The 18,874-nt window shown below is 40.8% G+C and overlaps 1 protein-coding gene across 1 annotated transcript in view; it reads left to right on the top strand.

Annotated features, from left to right (window-relative positions):
• The window catches only part of pcxb (pyruvate carboxylase b), a 337,084-nt gene that overhangs the window by 280,720 nt on the left and 37,490 nt on the right, over positions 1-18,874 (top strand). Inside the window, exons 15-19 of the mRNA XM_085400306.1 lie at positions 4,463-4,684; positions 9,425-9,581; positions 12,764-13,004; positions 14,064-14,231; positions 15,825-15,906. Coding sequence (XP_085256432.1) covers positions 4,463-4,684; positions 9,425-9,581; positions 12,764-13,004; positions 14,064-14,231; positions 15,825-15,906 — 870 coding nt within the window. The remainder of the gene's footprint in view (positions 1-4,462; positions 4,685-9,424; positions 9,582-12,763; positions 13,005-14,063; positions 14,232-15,824; positions 15,907-18,874) is intronic.

The raw sequence follows: 18,874 nt of genomic DNA, 5'->3' as shown, positions 1-18,874 counted from the left end.
TGAAGCCACCCCCTTCCCCCCTCAAGGCTAACTACAGTGTTAAAGTACATTTTGTGAAGAACAACAAGGCTGTTTAAATATGTATTTTTAAAGTTACGTGTTCTTAGTTTTACTCCTAAATATGTCTTAAAGTTATTGAAACAAAGGACTTATGCGAATTAATCTGGTCTCCGGGGTCATTTTGCAGTGGTTTGCTTTTTCTCCTTTCTCACTTCTCTGTCAGGTGTAAATGTATTCCATGCACAAACCGCATGAATTTATGCAGCTGTTCCCTTTTGACAGCAACGAAATAGTCAGCCGTAATAATCTGACATGTTTATCAGCACCCCGTTCTGCCTCAGCACATACCACAGCATGCCTAGTAAACATGAATTTATAGCAAAATAATGTGAATATTACGAATCATAATGAGGCATAACTAATCAAATCTGACATCTAAAACCCGTGCACAGTGGAACGGAATGGAGCAGAATAGGAGCGAATGATCTGCGGCGTTTGTGCACGTCTGAGTGTGCATTTCCCCATGCATGCCCTCCACTGTTTTCATTTAGGCAAATTTTCTGTTGAAGGCCATCATTGCCTGTCTCTTGTTGCAGGAGAGCAAACACACATGCACATGTGCATTAAATCACACAAACCTGACATATGCTGCACCAAATGCTGCAGACAGAGTCCCTTTGTGTACACACACTGCACATACCTACTGTAAGCAGCTGATGAGATAGGTGCATGCAGCACAGGGACGCACAGAAGCATACCTAAAGCCTAGTAATGAGATTTGTAATGTGCTTATATCCTTTCTTTCATTCAACAGAGGGATTGAGAGAAGAGAGGGATTAGGCCTGTATTATCACACTCTGTGGAGAGAGGGATGGAGGGAGTGACAGGGCTATGGAAGGAGAAAGGGGTTATGAAAGGAGGACAGAAGGCTCGGGCAGCATATAATCCCTGTATATGGAGAAAATGGTCAAACGGGTGTGGTGACAGGTGAGACACAGATAAATTGATCAAGATATTGGCGAGAAGGGACAATGGGGAAGATATTTAAAGGATTATTGCTATGTAACACTCTCTGATAAGAGAAAAGCAAAGGTCAGTCACATTGGGATATCTCAATTTCACTTTTAAAGATAAGCAGTAAGCAGTTTGGGTCCCACCACACTGAGGAAAGATGGGATGGAAAGTATTCCTGAAAGACATGGCGAGGGTGTTCTGACAGAGCCTGTTAAGTACTCAGAGGCCATTATTTTCTAATTAGGATTTGTAGTCTGAAACGTTCCTTCTGAAGGCTGATTGCTGGTGGTTCATCCATGTTGCAGAAGTACACCTTGTTCCAATTATTATCTGGATTTATTTAATGGAGGACATCTAGAGGTTAATGACCAGATGCCTGTGAGCCCGCTCTAGGAAGGATGACTAATAAAAATGACAGACTATTTTCAAACTCCCCATCGTGCACTGTATTTCCATTTTTGGAATAAAGTGTAGAAGTAGTTTGTTGTACAATATTGTGTTATAGTATACAGGAAAAAACAGAAACATGGACTTAAATCCTTAAAATCCCCTTTTTGTTTTCCTCTGCTTGTTTTTTAACCCGTTTTTATTACCAATCTTCAAACAAAAATGGCTTTCGCTGCTTTTGCTTCTGTTTTAGAGCATTATAATTGGTCTTTGTGAAATTTGAAGATACCTTAGGTGTTGTGTGTATATAGCAAAGTAACTTTATTCACTGGCCATGCAGCTGGTTTTAGGGGGGAAAATGCTTTTCCTGAACTTTACTTCCAGTCAAGTTTTTAACCAGGCTGTGTGTTTATGAATTATTTATAGACAATAATTTGACAGTTACAGCATACCTGACTTTAGTAAAGCACTAATTAGTAGTCCCACCGGATCTGTCAATTAAAATGTTCCGAAACGCAAACAAACACACACAACAGATTTTTTTTTTGTAGAGAGATGTCAACTTGGAACAAAGGTATGGCATACTGGTTTTATTTTAATTAGGTAATAGTGATGCTCGGGGCACTGTAGCTCAGTCTTATCAGGTCATATTAGCTGCTGTTGTGGATCAGGAGAAGAATATAAAGGGTACGAGGTATGAAATAACATCAGCCTGAGCAACAGAGAAGGCAAGAAAGCCGGGAACCAGGAGTGAGGTGTTTTCAGTGCAGATGACTGGGTATGTTCGTGTGCAGATTGGTCAAAATCAAGCACAGCAACCCGGGAATTGTATCTCTCTAATAGTTTTTGCACTCGTGTGTGTGTGTGTGTGTGTGTGTGTGTGTGTGTGTGTGTGTGTGTGTGTGTGTGTGTGTGTGTGTGTGTGTGTGTGTGTGTGTGTGTGTGTGTGTGTGTGTGTGTAAAATCTACTCCAGAGCCAAATGTTTTCTAGGAAACTGTGGCATGCTATAAGCTCTGCAGTCCCAGAGCACTCGCCCTCATTTTCTCACTGTTCTTTAGATGCGAGGACGTCACAGGTGGTTAAAAACAAAGTTTCTAAGATTTCATTTTTTGTGACAAATGCAACTTTGACAATGAATCATCCAGGCTCCCTTATTCATAGATCTTGATCAGTTCAAACGTCTGTTTTCTGCTTCAGCAGCATGACTTCACAGAGCTCGTCTACTCTGCCAGTGTGAGCTCATTTTGTGTTTCTACGTTAATGTGTTGCTGTGCGTGTGAACAAATGTATTTGTGCTGCTGTGTGTGCATGTGTGTTGCCCATTTTACTTGTGCAGGCCTTAGAGACAATTATAGCACAGATCATTTGTTTTCGGGGATGAGGTACAACAATAAAAGGTCAAGAGCAAGGATAGAGTGAGAGAAGAGAGTGAGAGAAGCAAGGTTGGAGGACATCTAAGCTGGCAGAAAGTACCTCATTAACGAGTGTTTTTGATTGATGATTGTACACAGCACAGCAAAAATAGGTCCAAATTGTGCTTCCAGTATTTTAATACCTTGGGTTGTGCCTGTGTTTAATTGCAAAGCAAAGAGAAAAAGATTAGGATAGAAGGTTGGTTATAGCGACGTAGAGCCAGGGCTATGTGATGTTTGTTTTGAGGACCACTAAGCTGTAATAAACTGGAAATGCCAGCATTTGTCTGGGGGATTCCACATCAATTTTTATCTCTCCTTGTGGATGATTTTAGCAGTTGTGTTATGTTTCAATGCTGTATGTGACATTATAGTCTTGTGAGCTAACTAGAAACACTTAAACACTGCCAGCATGTCCAACAGTCTTCATCTCGGGTCCCTCTGGGATTAGACCGTGCAAGATTTAAAAAGCACTCTTAATGGATGTGATGCTGTTTTCCTGTTAAGAGTTCATCTGTTAGCTGGAATTTCTGTGTCCCGAAAGACTGAAATATCTCAGTTAATAGATGAGTCACCATCAAAGTCATTGGTGGTACCAAGAGAAGTATACAAACCAAAATTAACCTCAAACTCATTTATGAACACATACTAATTACAAACTGTTAGATGCTCACAAACAAGCCTCAGGCACTAAACATGGTACACGATATACTTGTTAAACATTTATAGCTATTTAGCAAGTATATTGTGGCAGGGAGACACGGTACAGCCTGTACAGGCTGCAAGTCAGGGCTAAATATTGACTGCATTGTCAAATTTGCAAAAGCAGAATTTGCTTTTTTGATCCGAGACCTAAAATCAGGGGCACATTCCAGAAAACGAAGGACTGAGAAGGAGGAGACGTGACGGGCAAACTAGGAACCATCCTAGAAGTTAACTCTAAGCTGGCAACATGTTGTACGAAGCTCTGTCACTTCTGTTTTACTTAAGGTAGCATCTTAGTTTCTATATAAAACCATAGCCGTAGGAATCACTGTCAGCAAGAGCAAACCATTTTCACAAATTGGTGGGTGGTGTGTCTAATAAGCCAGCTGCTGAGCTTATATTCGTGAATTCTTTTATAGCTGATCTCCTGAGCTGTGGGTGATAGGCGCAGCATTGAGAGATGCCATTACCTCATTAGTAGACGTTATGACAACTGCCAGACCTGCTAATGGCACAACTTAAGAGAAAACTCCATGTTCATAGAGTACATGTGCAAACTGTTTACTTGTTAAACGGGTGTAAATCTGTTAACTTGCCACATACTGTCTGTTTTTTAAAGTCGATACACAAAGACTAAAAAGGGGTGCTTACACGTTGTGTCTTTACCCTGTTTGAATCAAATGAAACCCTCTTTGCTCTGCACTGCTATAAGTGCAACCCTGTGATGTGTAAATAATTTTTATTTTACATTTTTCATTACATCAATCCATTTTCAGTTCATAGACGTATTTGCACGACCTTGTGTGGTGGAATAAAAAAAATCTCCAAACATCTGATTAATATTCATCACATAGAGCTATATTATCATTAAAGCTTTTCCTTTTGCCTTCTCTTCAGTGTTGCTCTCCTCATTAACGTGCTCTTTCCCTTTCCCCACTATCAGGTGACCCTCCTGTAGGTTTCCGTGACGTGCTGTTGCGTGATGGTCCTGAAGGATTTGCCAAGGCTGTCCGTGCCCACAAAGGCCTCCTGCTGATGGACACCACATTCAGGGACGCTCACCAGTCTCTCCTGGCTACCAGGGTTCGGACCCATGACCTGAAGAAGATCTCGCCATTTGTCAGCCACAACTTTAGCAACCTTTTTAGCTTGGAGAACTGGGGAGGTAAGCTTCCTGGTCGTCACGTTACGATAAACTCGTCCACTTTTGTTGCCCTTTTCGCCCCTAAAAATGTCCTTTGTATGACGCTGAATGAAGTTAAAAATAACTGAGCTGTAATGTTTGATCTCCCATAGGCAGTAGTGGTTTGCTGGCTATCTAGTTAAACAAAACCTTTCGACCTGCTATTTTATTGCATCTCGTCATCAGTGCCTCTCCTTTCTATTCTCCCCGCACTCCTGCTGTGATCGTCATTCATTGCGTCTCGTACTTTTTCCGGTTTGACCTGTGAAACTTGTGTCACTGAAAACAATCTAATTCTTCCACCTGTTCTTCCAAAACGGAGTCCCCAGCAAGTTCCCTCAATAGACAGTGATTGTACCTTTTGCCTACTCTTCAATGAATAGAGAAAATCACACGTTATTGAAACTTCTTGAAGCGTGCGCAGTCCAATAGTGTCCCTGTATAATATGCAATTACTCTGAAATTGAAGCAAAAATGCGAGCAGCATGTTTGAACAGCTGGCTACATGACCAATTATCAGCACTTCTTGATAACGGTCCTGTGTGAAGTGCAATTGTTACGAACTGGTTTCAAAGAGTACATTCACCCGTTAGAACACTTAGGGCACACACATTCACAGGAAGGATATGCCCAGAGAAGCTCTCGAGGTTGAAACATTCAATTTAATGCTAAATTATATAGAAAACGACCGTGATTGAGGAGATCAGAAGAACAAAGAAGTAAACAACAAATGCCTTTCGCTATTTCAGGTCCTGTTTTAGTGGCCGGTTGGCTAAATGCTGGTTGAACAGAATGAGGTGGGAAAAAAAGACATGAAAGAGTCTCTGGTGAAAACTCTTTGGAGTTATAAACCCTTTCTGAGATTAAATTCCTCTTGGAAACTGATCATGGTGCACCAGTTAAGGGAAAAGCAATATATTTCATTACTGTGGGAGAGCGCTTTGAGCTGATCTCACATTAAGCAACTGTCTACTTACTTCATGTTTGGACAGATAAAAAGGCTATAGCAAAAGTCAATTACTGAGTAGATATTTCAATAAAAAGGGCTTAAATGCTTCCTGGCTTCCATCACCCGGAATATTGTGGTGTTATTATGAGACTGACCGAAGAAAGAGGATATAAATTCAGTTTGGCTGTGTTTGAGCGGCGCAGTTGTCAAGCCTTTCAGAAGCTCTGGTAAATCCTTTTTTTTAGAAATGGCTTGGACGCGTCTGCACAGAACGTTTCGTGTTCCAGAAATGAGGACGATGTCAAACAGTTGAAAAGAGAAAAGACACAGCATGCTTTGAGGCCATTTTTATGGTCAAACATCGAAGAGAACATCCTTTTCTGAGCAGACAGTTAATGTGGGCTTTAAAAGTCTAAAACATTGACCCATTGGACTGTTTCAAAGCAAGCTGAAGAGCGGAAAGTCTTTGTATAGGTTGAATAGTGTGATGTACATTTAAAAAAGGCCTGGCTACAGCAGTGGCAATTCAAACAATATAGTAAGATCATATAAAGATGTCATTTCCATTTTACACATTGGTTTATTTAGAATGTAGTGATTCTTAAAGGTAGAGTGTGTAATTATGTCTTCCATAAATTAATGCATTCTCATAAATTTAGAATAAATCAGTTAAAAATGCACACAGCAGCAAATCACATCAACAGTTGGCTCTATTATAAGGTAAAGCCCCTACAAAACGGAGAAAACCCCAACAATCAGACGACCCCCTTTGAGGAAGTGCTTTGGCGACAGGGGGAAGGAAAAACTCCCTTTTAACAGGAAGAAACCTCAAACCTCAGATCTGTAATAGCAGATCGCTGAAGTCGGAGGTTGAATGTGGGCTGGGAAAGTTTACACAACTACTGATATTCTGTCAATAAGCTGATATTATGAGCTGAGGAGCGTAAGATTGATTTCTCTCTGTTAAGAAAACTTTTGGCAATCACGTGAATTGGAAGAGAAAGGTAATCTGCTAGTGGGTCCTCTTGAGGCCTCAGTGCTTCCTGCGTGATATGGTTATGAGTCAGAGAAAACTGCACGGTACTTTCTCATAATTATTTAAACACTTAAAGGCAGATTTCATTCTAAAAAGAGACACTCCCCTGAAAGCTTCCTGTAACTTCACCGAGTGTCATCTTCTCCATATTAATTAATGTTGATTAAGCCAGTTTTGCAGTAACGACACAGCGTTTAGAGCGCAATGAAGAATCCGTCACCAAATATTTTGACACAAGATGTTCAGTTTGGTGCTTTTGCTCGAGAGGGGTCAGTGTTGGTTTCAAACCCAACATCAGGATCTTTATTTTTTATTTATTTATTTATTTTTTTTCCCCACAGCTTTTCGTTTGAATGCCTCTAAAAATGTGAAACCTCAAAACAAATCTTAAACTGCAGTGATATTTTACTGAGAATTAAGCGACGACTTTACAACCACCTTCGACCACAGCGCTCCTTTTTCGTAGTCAGTCTCATCTTTTGCCATTGAAACCTTTTTCTGATTTGGGGCGGCGATGCCATCCTTTATATGTGCGAGAGGAAAGCAGCAGGTGAAAGCTTTCAGGATAGTATCCTCTACCCACCCGTTCATGAAAGGGCGGAGACTTCCCAGGACACAGCAGTACAACAAAATACAAATGACTACAGATGACAATAACAATCCTGTTTTAGCTAAAGTGGTCCTGACTGAAAAGATCTCTGAGGTCACATAAGACTTTATAGAAGCAAGTCACTCACAGGCCAAAGTAGTGCATGCCAAGATGAGTGGATTTCTCCTCAGATAAAATATGTTGCACCTTTTCATCCTCACTGTTTTTAAAATCCAAAGTTCCCAGACTGACTAGTTGCCAGCCTTGTTTCCTCACCTCATATCGATTTAGGGTGGAAAACAAATTGGACTACGTGCAGTTAAAAGGTTGGCTCTAGCACCCACCGTCCCACAGCGGCCGCTTGTAAAAGTACCTCTAAACAGCTCCTTGTAAATCACTTAATAACCACTGGAGAAATGACGACCAGGCCTGCCTTAAGAAGGCGTCCCTGTACAGTGCACTTTTGTTACAGAGAGATCAGAGGTGAAAAATATTACTCATCTATGCTAAAGCGAGACGATCGTGTGAATATTGAATTCTCTTACCCTTACTTAATGTCCCTATGTAGGAATGTTTTTGTTTTTTTTAACACAGTGGTCTTAGATGGGGAATATTGCTTTCACATGTTTCAGCTGCTTAGAGGCAGAATGAATCATTGAAGAGATTAAGCCTGTGAAAGCCCTTTGAGGATTAAGTCCTTTCCTGATATAGCATTCCTCCCCACACCAGCAAAGATGCAGTAAAATGAACTGGGTCACATAATGCGTCTATATGGTTTCCTCAACTATTTTACACTTGGGAAATTTATCAGATGGGGACACAAAAAAGTAGATTCTTAATTGCTCTATGCCATCATGCTGCTATTTGGATCTTGTTCATTACACAAGCAGTTGTGTAATCAGGCGTCTTGCAGGTTTTCAGGCATGCAAGCAGTTTGTCGGTACGAGTGGGAGAGAGTTGACTGCACAAAGGTGGCTCGAGCAAACTACAGTAACAAAGTGGAATCTCAGAGGACGTAAAAACTGAATCAATGTTACATCAAGGCCGTATTGCGCGCGCAGGCAAAAACGATAAATGCTGACATTGGTTTATGTAACTCAGTAATTCACATGGATATTAATCATCCTTATGTATAGTTGGATCTATTGGTATTTAAACAATGGTACTTTATTTCCTCTGTATGCCACCACAGTGGATTTTAAATCAGACAATGAAGAAGTGATTGAAGTGCAGACTTTCAGCTTTAATTCAGGGTACTGTAGTACTACAAGAATTTTGATAGAGGGCTTTTTTCTATCTTTTTTGTTTGTTTGTTTTTGTTTGGTTTTTTTGGGCACACATTCAACTCTGAGTGAAAGCCTTTCTTTCCAAAATACAACCCAAAACAGGCAGGCTGCAACATTTTCCTGCCTAACGTCCTGCGTGTGAGACCAGCTGTCAGTCTTCATTTGCGTTATCAAATTATCAGAGTACATTCTGCCGTCCCAGATGAATTGCTCACCCAGCATCATGTTTTGCTATCTCACGTGCAATGAAACATTCATACTAGTATGTTTAACATCACAGGATTGCTTGAAGTCATTTCCGCTCCAAGCTATTGGTTTAAGAGATGCTGACATTGGTTAAAATCCCCCCCCCATCCCAAATCTCTTTAAAAATTATGAAGAGGCGGGTTTTTCCTTGGCAATCCTTACATCTTAGAGTAAGGAACAAGCACTTATACTTGGTATTCTCTCCGTGTCTAAACATATGAGTGTTCAGAAAATGAAATTTAATGATGACAGTGTTGGATCAGCAGAATATCACTGGAGGCTTCAATATTTCTGGCTGATATGATAAACGGGTATGAGATTCGCTAATCTACTCCCCCAGAAAGGGAAATGAGCGGATTGCTATCTCTCCTTTTTGCGTCTACCACTGCAACATTTCTTAGATTTTTAAAGTGACTTAAAAAAAAATGAATATGTTTGAATGAACAGTATGTGAAGCTATCATCGGATATTTCATCTGAGCAGCCATTACTGTTTTAAATCTGCATGTGTTTGTGGGTAATGGGAGAAGTTTGAAATATAATTTTTTTGATTTTGAGATCAAAGTCGGGGTGAAAGATGAGAGCTGACGTAAAGTGTAACCTGTGCGTGTCTGTAGGTGCTACCTTTGACGTGGCCATGCGATTCCTATCGGAGTGTCCCTGGAAGAGGCTGCAGGAGCTGAGGGCTTTGATCCCAAATGTCCCGTTTCAGATGCTGCTGAGAGGAGCCAACGCCGTGGGCTACACCAACTACCCTGACAACGCGGTCTTTAAGTGAGTGACGCGCACATTTTCAGATTATTCAGGTTTACTATGAATATGTGTATTCTGAATCCAAATATGTCCATTAATCCAGTGATGAATGCCCCCGACATGCACGCATGTCCAGCTTAAGTTGCATTGCCAAAGAGATCTAATGACTATTACAAACCACTGGTGTAGTTTTCAGTATTCAGTCAGTATCCGGTCATCCAGCTTTGGACAGCTCAGCTGACACTTCGTAACACTGGAGCGGCTTTATCGTTTTCCCCATCTGGCTTTTTTTGTTTCTTTCAGCTGTGTTGGAAACTGTTTTTATTGATTTGTTGAAAAACATGAATTTAATCAGATTTTCTTAAAGCCACCTGCTGCTCCTTCTGCTTTGTCTGTCATTGTGACATTATTTCAGAAATTTTCTGTCGTTTCTATGGGAACAACATTGTTAACTGTCAGGTTCATGCATGCACTTTTTGTTAAATTATTGAAAATGAAATGTATTGTTGTTCTTGAATAATATCACGCGGAGGTGTTTATTTCTAAGCAAAAAGTACAGCAGAAAGCATTTCTACTCCAGACTTCAAATTTGGATTAAACCCTCCGTCAGACCTGTTCTCACTGATTGTTCAGTGGCATACGTCAGCCTTTTCTCACAGTTTCCCTTCCTTAAGAATGGCTTCTTGACAGCTGCCCTTCCTTTAAGACCATTTCTGTTGAGGCTTCATCAAAAAGTCATTTGACAAACTGATGCGTGTCTCGGTCTTGTCAGGTCTTTGCTGGATTCTTTCCCCCAGTTCTTCAGGACATGACTCTCACATGTTCAGTTGCTGTAGACGATCTTTTAGGAGACTTATTCTTATGCTGTCTGCTTATCCAGTTTCATTAAAATTTTTAAGGCAAGGTGTGCAGACACAACACCAGTTCCTCCCTAAAGTTCCTGTGAAATGGTACGGTCCGAAGACTGAACTGAAAATAAGTAAAAAATCAAAACGATGTCCAACGACAAACTTTCAAAGACCTTCAAAAAGGCTGGAGAAATATTATTAAAGAACATTTTAGAAAGGTGTCTGCTTCTTTGGAGGAAGACATTTTAATCATATTCACATATTTTTCATTCTTTTCTGCTCATGATGTAGTTTGGAATTGAGAAATGATTTCAAAATAACAAAATGTGTTTTCTGTAAACCTTTTGTGAGTTTTGGTTACATCCTTTTGTTACAGAATCATCTTTGTAGATTTTGTTTTGTACACTTGCACAGCCTTTTCCACTCTTTTCCACCTCTGAAAAGTGAATATACTCCCCAATGCTCATATAAAATTTGCACAGCACTCTTACACCACATTGGCTTTTTAAATTTTTAAGAACAGTTGCCTAAGTGTCATATATAATTTAGATTTCCCATATCGATAAAAATTAATCAACATACGATGACACTGTTTCTGACAGCTTTATGAGACGAGCTTCATATTTCATGCTGTTTTCCAACCTTTTCAGCAGTTAGCTTCTTGAAGCTCAAGTTAATGACATTAGGGATGTTTTATAGCTACTTGTGTTTGTAATAATTATGTTATAGCATCTACCCAGCAGTAGTGCGCCTACAAAATAAAAGCTGGACATGTCCAACCTAGCCTTCCAGCACAGTTGCTTCTCCTCTCGATATATCTAATTAGATGCACCGTACGGTGGCTAGCCACAAACCGCACAATTTACTCACATTTAATCAGGTCAGTTGGTTGATGTGTTCCTGTTGTCTCTCGGCATGCTTACCGAGGTACACATCATTGATACAGCTGTATATTAGTAATGCACTTAGGGCCATGAATATTGCACTACCTCCACACATGCACCGACACGCCTGCAGTTCTTTTCCAGATGGATTGACAAGCTTACTTTGTTGATGTGCATGAGTAATATATATACAAGCTTACACACCTGCAGTGCATACACAAATATTAGAGCCTGGATCACACAACTACCCTATCCTTACACGTCTACTCTAACCCTCCTTTCCATACACCAATCATTTATCCCCACTCATAACTCCCATTTTTATGCTTCCATTCGTCTCCCTGCATAATACACTTGTTACCTTCCTTTTAACTCCCCCTTTCTTTCTGTTCCTCCTGGTCCTCGTCTCCCTCTTCAGTCTGCGTCCCATAGGGAGAGTGCCATCGAAAATTTGCACATCATTGTGATTAATGACTTTGATCTGTTTGCCCGGCTCCCTTTCCATCCCGCTTACACGCTCACTCCCTCACCCGCAATGTTTTCAGTGCAGCGGCTAACAGCCAAGTGACCTAAGCGTCTTCATTAGCTAAATCAAATCAAAAGAGTAATTCCGTTCTATTTAATTGATTTAAATTCTTTTACAGGGTCATAGTACACTTTGGAGGGAGAGGGATGTGAAATGTTTGCGGCCTAAAGAAATGAAGGGGTCATATGATTGCTTACTAGATTAGGACTTTATGAACTTCTTAACAACAAAACTTATCCTCCTGCATTGCATGAATGATGATCACTTCAGCTCTGAGTTGGATATCTAGGGCAATGCAGTGTTTTTTTCCATTTGGCGCCAGATAGCATAGACTAGACAGCGCTTGTATACATTGTACTGTATTTCTAAATAAAGACTGGACACAGACGTTTGACAGCTAATCCTCTTGTGGCACAAATGAACACACAATGCGTATTTGTTTATTTGCCAAAATAAAAGCTCTCAGTCTGTGTAAATACTGCATTCACAGTAGCACAGCTACAGTACGTACTCACCCCGTTTATGAAAAACCTGATTAAGATACCGAGGCCAAGGCAATAATAGGAGGGATTTACCACTAGCAGCTCGGATAATGAGGCTGCTATACATTTTTCTCCAGTCATTGTGAGCTCCTGTGGGCTGTGTAAGCGTACTTTTCATGAAAATAGTGGGAATATTGTATTTACTCAGGTACAGCAATATTTATGAGTGCCGATATGGAGACGGATATAAACCGCTTATCCCTACCCGGATGTGCACCATTATCTGGAGTACACTGTGCATGAAGACGAACTCATTATGTATGTGTGAGTGAGACTGTGTGATAATCTCACCGTGTACAGGCAGTCCTGACAGCATCCATGACCTGATTACAATTAACATTTAAAAACACTACAGTTTGTGTGGGTCGACTAACACGATCGCCTCTCCCGCTCCCACCATAAGGTTCTGCGAGGTGGCCAAGGAGAACGGCATGGACATCTTCCGTGTCTTCGATTCTCTGAACTACCTGCCTAACATGGTGCTGGGTATGGAGGCTGCTGGAGCAGCAGGTGGCGTAGTTGAAGCTGCCATCTCCTACACAGGTGACGTGTCTGACCCAATGAGGCAGAAGTACTCTCTGGAATACTATGTCAAACTGGCAGATGAGCTTGTCAAAGCTGGAACTCACATCCTATCTATCAAGGTAAGTAAATAAAAAAAAGACCTGGGAGCGGTTTAGTGCTACTCAACTTTGGCAGCTGCACAGGCCATCTTTTCCTTCCCTCTGAAAATCTAAAGTTTTTGGCACTTGCTTTGCTCCTGTGTGGAAATCCTTGCCAGTTTGCTTCCAGACATAAATAACATAAATAGTATCAGGTGAAGAGCTTTTATGAAGGCTTTCATCTTCAGATGCACACATGCTCTCTTCTTACACCAGCAGTTGTATGTGTAAGTTCTGTACATCATGATTGGAGCTTAAACTACAAACTAAACCTTGTCTAGCTGTATAACATGGGTGGTGTACAGTTCAACTAGCACTTGAATGCAAATATCTTTTGTGTTGATGGTAAAGCTCCTTTGGCTTGACTAATTCGAGAACTTGAAAACTGACCAATATTTCATCATGTGAGCAAACTGTAATATTCTGCATCTACAGTACTGATCTTTTTCTGATGCTGTTACATTTGGTGCCATTAGTATGGAAATTAATGTTTAATATCCAGCCATCAATAACCAGTGTCCACGGCATACACACCTCGCACATGGATTTAAAGTGACACATTGAGTTACTCTCACAAGTGAACTGTTGAACGCAGCTGAAGGTTTTCAGCTTGCTTCAATTAAATTAACTTGTATATTTGAGCTTCTTATCTAAATGAATAGACTGATAATGCTCACAATGAATTAATTTCTTCATTCAGGCATGACCGAATATTTTTAAACGTGAAATGATAAACTCGCACTCTGCCACAGTGTGCACCATCACACGCAGCTGTGACAATCTCATAAAAAGCTGGCAGAGCTAATGAGGTTAACTTTTAAAGGAGGAAACCGGCATATATAATAATTTCTTGAAGTGCAATGATCATCAAAGGGAGCACAACTAAACATCTAAGCTCTGCCTGCGATTTGTATTAATATCAGTTATAATTTACACTTCATAATGAGTGTAGAAAATGTGACTCTTCGTTCTGTTGTGCTAATGAGTGCGTTGCATGTATTCCTCAGACCTATAACCTTTCTCCCCTCCATCTCCCACCAGGATATGGCCGGCCTGCTGAAGCCAGAAGCCAGTAAGCTTCTGATCAGCGCTCTGAGGGACCGCTTCCCAGACGTACCCATCCATGTGCACACGCACGACACAGCTGGAGCTGGTGTTGCTGCCATGCTGGCCTGCGCTGAAGCTGGTGCTGATGTAGTTGATGTGGCGGTACGTATTTAACATGTTTCTTCTATGAGACTTAATAAAGTGGGACTTCTCCATAACTTTGATTTAAAATTGATATCAGGGTCATTATAGGATGCTTGCCATATGGCGAGTGCTAACTGCTATTCGACAAATAATGAGAAAATAATTATTTCAGTCTACACGCCAGTTATCCTCACAACATGAACAAACATTAATTTTCTACCAGTTCCTGCAGTTTGCATTGTGAAATGTCACTGAAATTAAGATTGAACTGTTGCTGAAGCCAGGATCATTTTCCTTACTGCGATCACTGACGCATGCTGCCAGCATGGGCAGATTCATTATAACAATTGGCTACTATTTGCTGTTTGTGCTGTTCAGTTCTTTGTAACACCGTATGCAACAACTGATTGCCCACCATGGATCGGTTAAACGCCCACTCAGCATTTGTATTCATTGGTTTATCTGTCAATTGCAATAAAGTGTGCTAAAATTACTTTTTCTTTGTGCTTTCATCAGGCATAACGTTTTGACCACTGATAGGGGAAGTGAATAAATCTGATTATCTCTTCATTACGGCCACTGTAGGTGGATGGAATATATTACAGAACAAGTGAACATTTTTTCCTCTAAGTTGATGTTAGAAGCATAAAAAATGGACAAGCATAAGGAGTTGATTGAGTTTGACAAGGACTGAAGTGTGATGGCTAGACTGGGTGTTGACTCGGTCAGAGCATCTCCAAAACTGCAGCTCTTGTGGGATGGTCCCGGTCTGCAGTTGTTAGTATCTATCAGAAAGGAAGCAACTGTGGTGACGGGCGGTCAAGGCTTAGTGATGCACGTGGGGATTGGCCCATGTGGTTCGATCCAACAGATGAGCTCAAAGTGCTGAAGAAGTTAATGTTGGTTCTGATAGAAATGTAGAATACAACATGAGCAGAGGAGCATCAGTACTGTACCATGGAGCAATGAAACGGTTTGGTTTAATGACTCGCGTTTTCTTTTACATCACATGGATGGACCCGGTGCTTGTGTCACTTACATGGGGAACACCTGACACCAGGATAGACTATGGGAAGAAGTCAAGCTGGCAGTGTGATGCTTCAGGCAATATTCACATGGAAAACTTTTGGTCCAGCCATTCATTATGGATCTTACTTTGATACATGCAACCTAGCTAAGTGTTGCTGTAGGCATGTACACCCTGATGGCTGAGGCTAATGTGCACTGCTGCAAAGCAAAAAATGGTTCGGCAACAGTTTGAGGAGTACAACAGAGTTTGAGGCGTTGACTTGGCCTCCAAATTCTCAAGATCTCAGTCCAGTCGAGCATCTGTGGGATGTGCTGGACAAACTAGTCCAATCCATAGAGGCTTGACAGCTTACACGACCACAGCACACCTTCAGAGGTCCAGTGGAGTCTGTGCCTCAACAGCTCAGGGCTGTTTTGGCAGCAAAACTGGGGTCAATACAATATTGGTCAGGTGGCCATAACGCTGCCTGGTCAGTGTAATTAGCTGAAGACTTTGGGAAGGACTACATGTACAGGCGATCTACAAAGGTCATGAATTAGGTTTTCGGTCAAACAGTATTCATATTGATTGTTTCTCTCTAGGTTGACTCCATGGCTGGGATGACCTCCCAGCCCAGCATGGGAGCCATGGTTGCCTGCACCAAGGGGACCAAGCTTGACACTGGTATGTCACACACTCATTAGCCTCTCAGGTCAGTTGTTTAAAAAAAAATAAAGTCATATAAAGAATTACAATTATTTTTGGCCAAAGGAGCACTAGTAAGTATTGCGATGAGTAACTAAATGTTTAAAACTACACCTGCAGCTTGGAATTGTTAATGAGATCAAGCTCAGAATACATTTTTGAGTGTCCTGCTTCAGAGGAGGAAAGGCATTGATCAACAAATCGATGCATGAGTCAAAGTCAGGCAGACCTGTGTGTTCTGCTCAGTGATAATGTACAGTACACAGTCGATTGTTAGAGGGCGATGTAAAGAAAAGGAGACAGCAAATAGAAGGAAACCACTGTGGTCAATAAAAAACTCCTCCTCTGATCCATAAGATAAATGGTTCACATGGTTTCATAAACAATATCAGCAGTAGCCATTATTAAGGTGGTCGTATTTCATAAGTTTGCTAAAAGTTGAAACCTGATGTGCAGCACAAGCACATCAGGAGCATCCTTGGAGCGTTTCAAGGGTTTAAGGTTCTCTGAAAATGTCTTAATGTCACACTTAGTGACTGATTTGCTTTCCCAAACAGCATCGTACCAGATATCTTGTTGTTGGCCTTTGTATTGTGCATTATGTTATATTCTCCCACACCTCTGATCAGCGACTGGGCTCGGTGACCTCCCACAGCGAGGGCAGCAGAAAAGATGTGTTAGCGCACTCAGTCGTAAAACTTCTGTTTAAAAATTGAAGGGAAACGAATCGGGTTAAAGGAATTAAAAGTGATGTGGAGTTTGCTGCTCAGTTATGTGGAGTAATGCTGTTGGGAATACTGACTCAGCTCTGCTAACCAGATGTGATAGCTCATTTCCATTACTCAGAACCTTAAAATGCCCAGCTAATTTTGTTTACATGATATTCATACTGCACACTGTCAGCTGTCCTTAACATAAGAAGTTTGGCACTGTAGGGTAAATTATTGGCGATTATGTTTTAAATAGACTGGCGTAGTCGCCCTGATATTCTGTGACACACTATTTTCTATCGCTTGTTTTTTGCCGTGTGGTGATTGTCCTTAGTTTTATCATTGATCGCTTGGCATAGACTCTTATGTAGCCCCATTGCAGTTATCCTCAAGCACAGACTCCTCAGTCTGTGGTGATACACACATGTGCATCCCTGCTTTGCATATTTATTGGTGTATTCTCAGACGTGGTCTGAAGAGGGTTCTGCAGTTCCTGTCGTGAATAAAATCACTTTTTGTTAAACTGATGCAGAATCTAGCAAGCCTTAGTTTGTTTTACATGGTTACATCAGTGCTTAACATTTAAAGTAATTAACCCGTACATGAGAAAAATCCCACCTTAAACTGTTAGTTTAGAAAATGTATTAGACCATATCATAAAACCATGAAAGCATAAATATAGAAAAATAGTTTAAAACTTAAAAACATATTATTTATTAGGGCAATAACAGGCTTGGTTCACATTTTTACACCCAAACTTGAGTCGGCACGCTGGACCTTAATCAAGCATAACATTTACTAAAACACATTTTTCTTATTTTTCTATTGAGAAATGCAAGTAAATGACTGTCACTTGGCATCTTAATCAGAAGTAGTAATGTGCTTTTTCCATTTTTTCCATTTTAGAAATTTGTAACACATTTTGAAAACTGATAGAAAACAATAATTATAATAATTTCAGCCATAAAAATATAATTTCAGTTAACGAACTTGCACATTCTGGTGGATTAACCATTAGAGAAACATCAAAAACTAAATTTGTATATCGTGGTGATATCACATCACAGTACTTCTGTAGTGCTGGGCACATTAGGCTGGGTTAAAGCACAAGTCATTTCCACTTTTGAGAGACTAAAAAACGTCTTAAGCGTAATTACAGTGCAGCTGCAGTGGTTTCAGAAAATGATGGTGTTGGTGGTGTTTGTACCTGAAGGAGTCCTTCAAAGTGAATGAGCTGCTTTGCTTGGCTTATTGTTTCTGCAGCAAAATGCAATGATCACTCACATTTAAAACCCTTTCATAGAAGAGGAAGTGATTTTTGTTCATAAAGCAACGTAGTAGCAGAGCCATTTGGACGTGCTGTGTTCGCAGCATAATGTGTGGCTTGAGCCATGAAGGAAAATCTGTTTGCATCGTGGCTGCTCACTTAGTACTCATTTAACCCACAGCTGGATGCAACAGGTTCTTGGACTCGAGTAGGAAACATTGTAGAGCACGACATAAATGTTTCAGTGAAAGAAATTTTGTTGCAGTCCGGTTTAATGACACAATATCAATTTGTGAGCATAAAGTACCAAAAAAATGGGAACAGAAAGACAAGGTCATTACTCAAAAGCCAGAATTTTTCAAGTCTCTCAGGTTATTCATGGAATTTCAATTTGCAGACTGTCTCACACACATTTGTGCATACTTGTGCTCTATCCTGTATCCTGGGGTGACCCTGGTAAATGCATTATGCATACAGCTCCCTCTCACATCCAGCTTCTTTTATACCTGTCATCTTGGCCTCGTGTCTTCTTTTCATCACCGCGTGATTTGTGCCTCTCTCCCTTTCCCTCTCTGTTTGCCCATCTTACTACATTTGTAATCAAGAAAAGCACTGTCTGACACTTCCATACCTCACTGACCCTAGTCCGTTTACTGCTTCTCTCCCAGCTTTCTTCCATCTCTCTTTCAAAGCAATAATCAGTGCAGTGTAGTGTGCGCTGCCTATTCGATCTCCCACCCTCTCTCTGCTCTTATGCCTTTTCCTATTACTCCCCCTGCTTTTACATTGTCTTCCCTCGTCATCCTCCTCTTCCTTCTTTCTCAATCTGCGACAAACCAATTAACTGCACTTTCCATGCCTCCAACTCCCCCTCTGCTTGTCCTTTCCCTTCGTCTCCCTCAAAATCTCTCTTGGTATCTCCTTCTCCCAGAGAAATGGCAAAGCATTGGCTCTGTGGTTAATTTGTTTG

Source organism: Rhamphochromis longiceps, linkage group LG3, assembly GCF_057381845.1.
Source record: "Rhamphochromis longiceps isolate RC_006_pf linkage group LG3, R_longiceps_female_GT1.1, whole genome shotgun sequence".
Taxonomy (NCBI): Eukaryota; Metazoa; Chordata; class Actinopteri; order Cichliformes; family Cichlidae; genus Rhamphochromis; species Rhamphochromis longiceps.
This window is presented reverse-complemented; position numbering and strand designations above follow the sequence as displayed.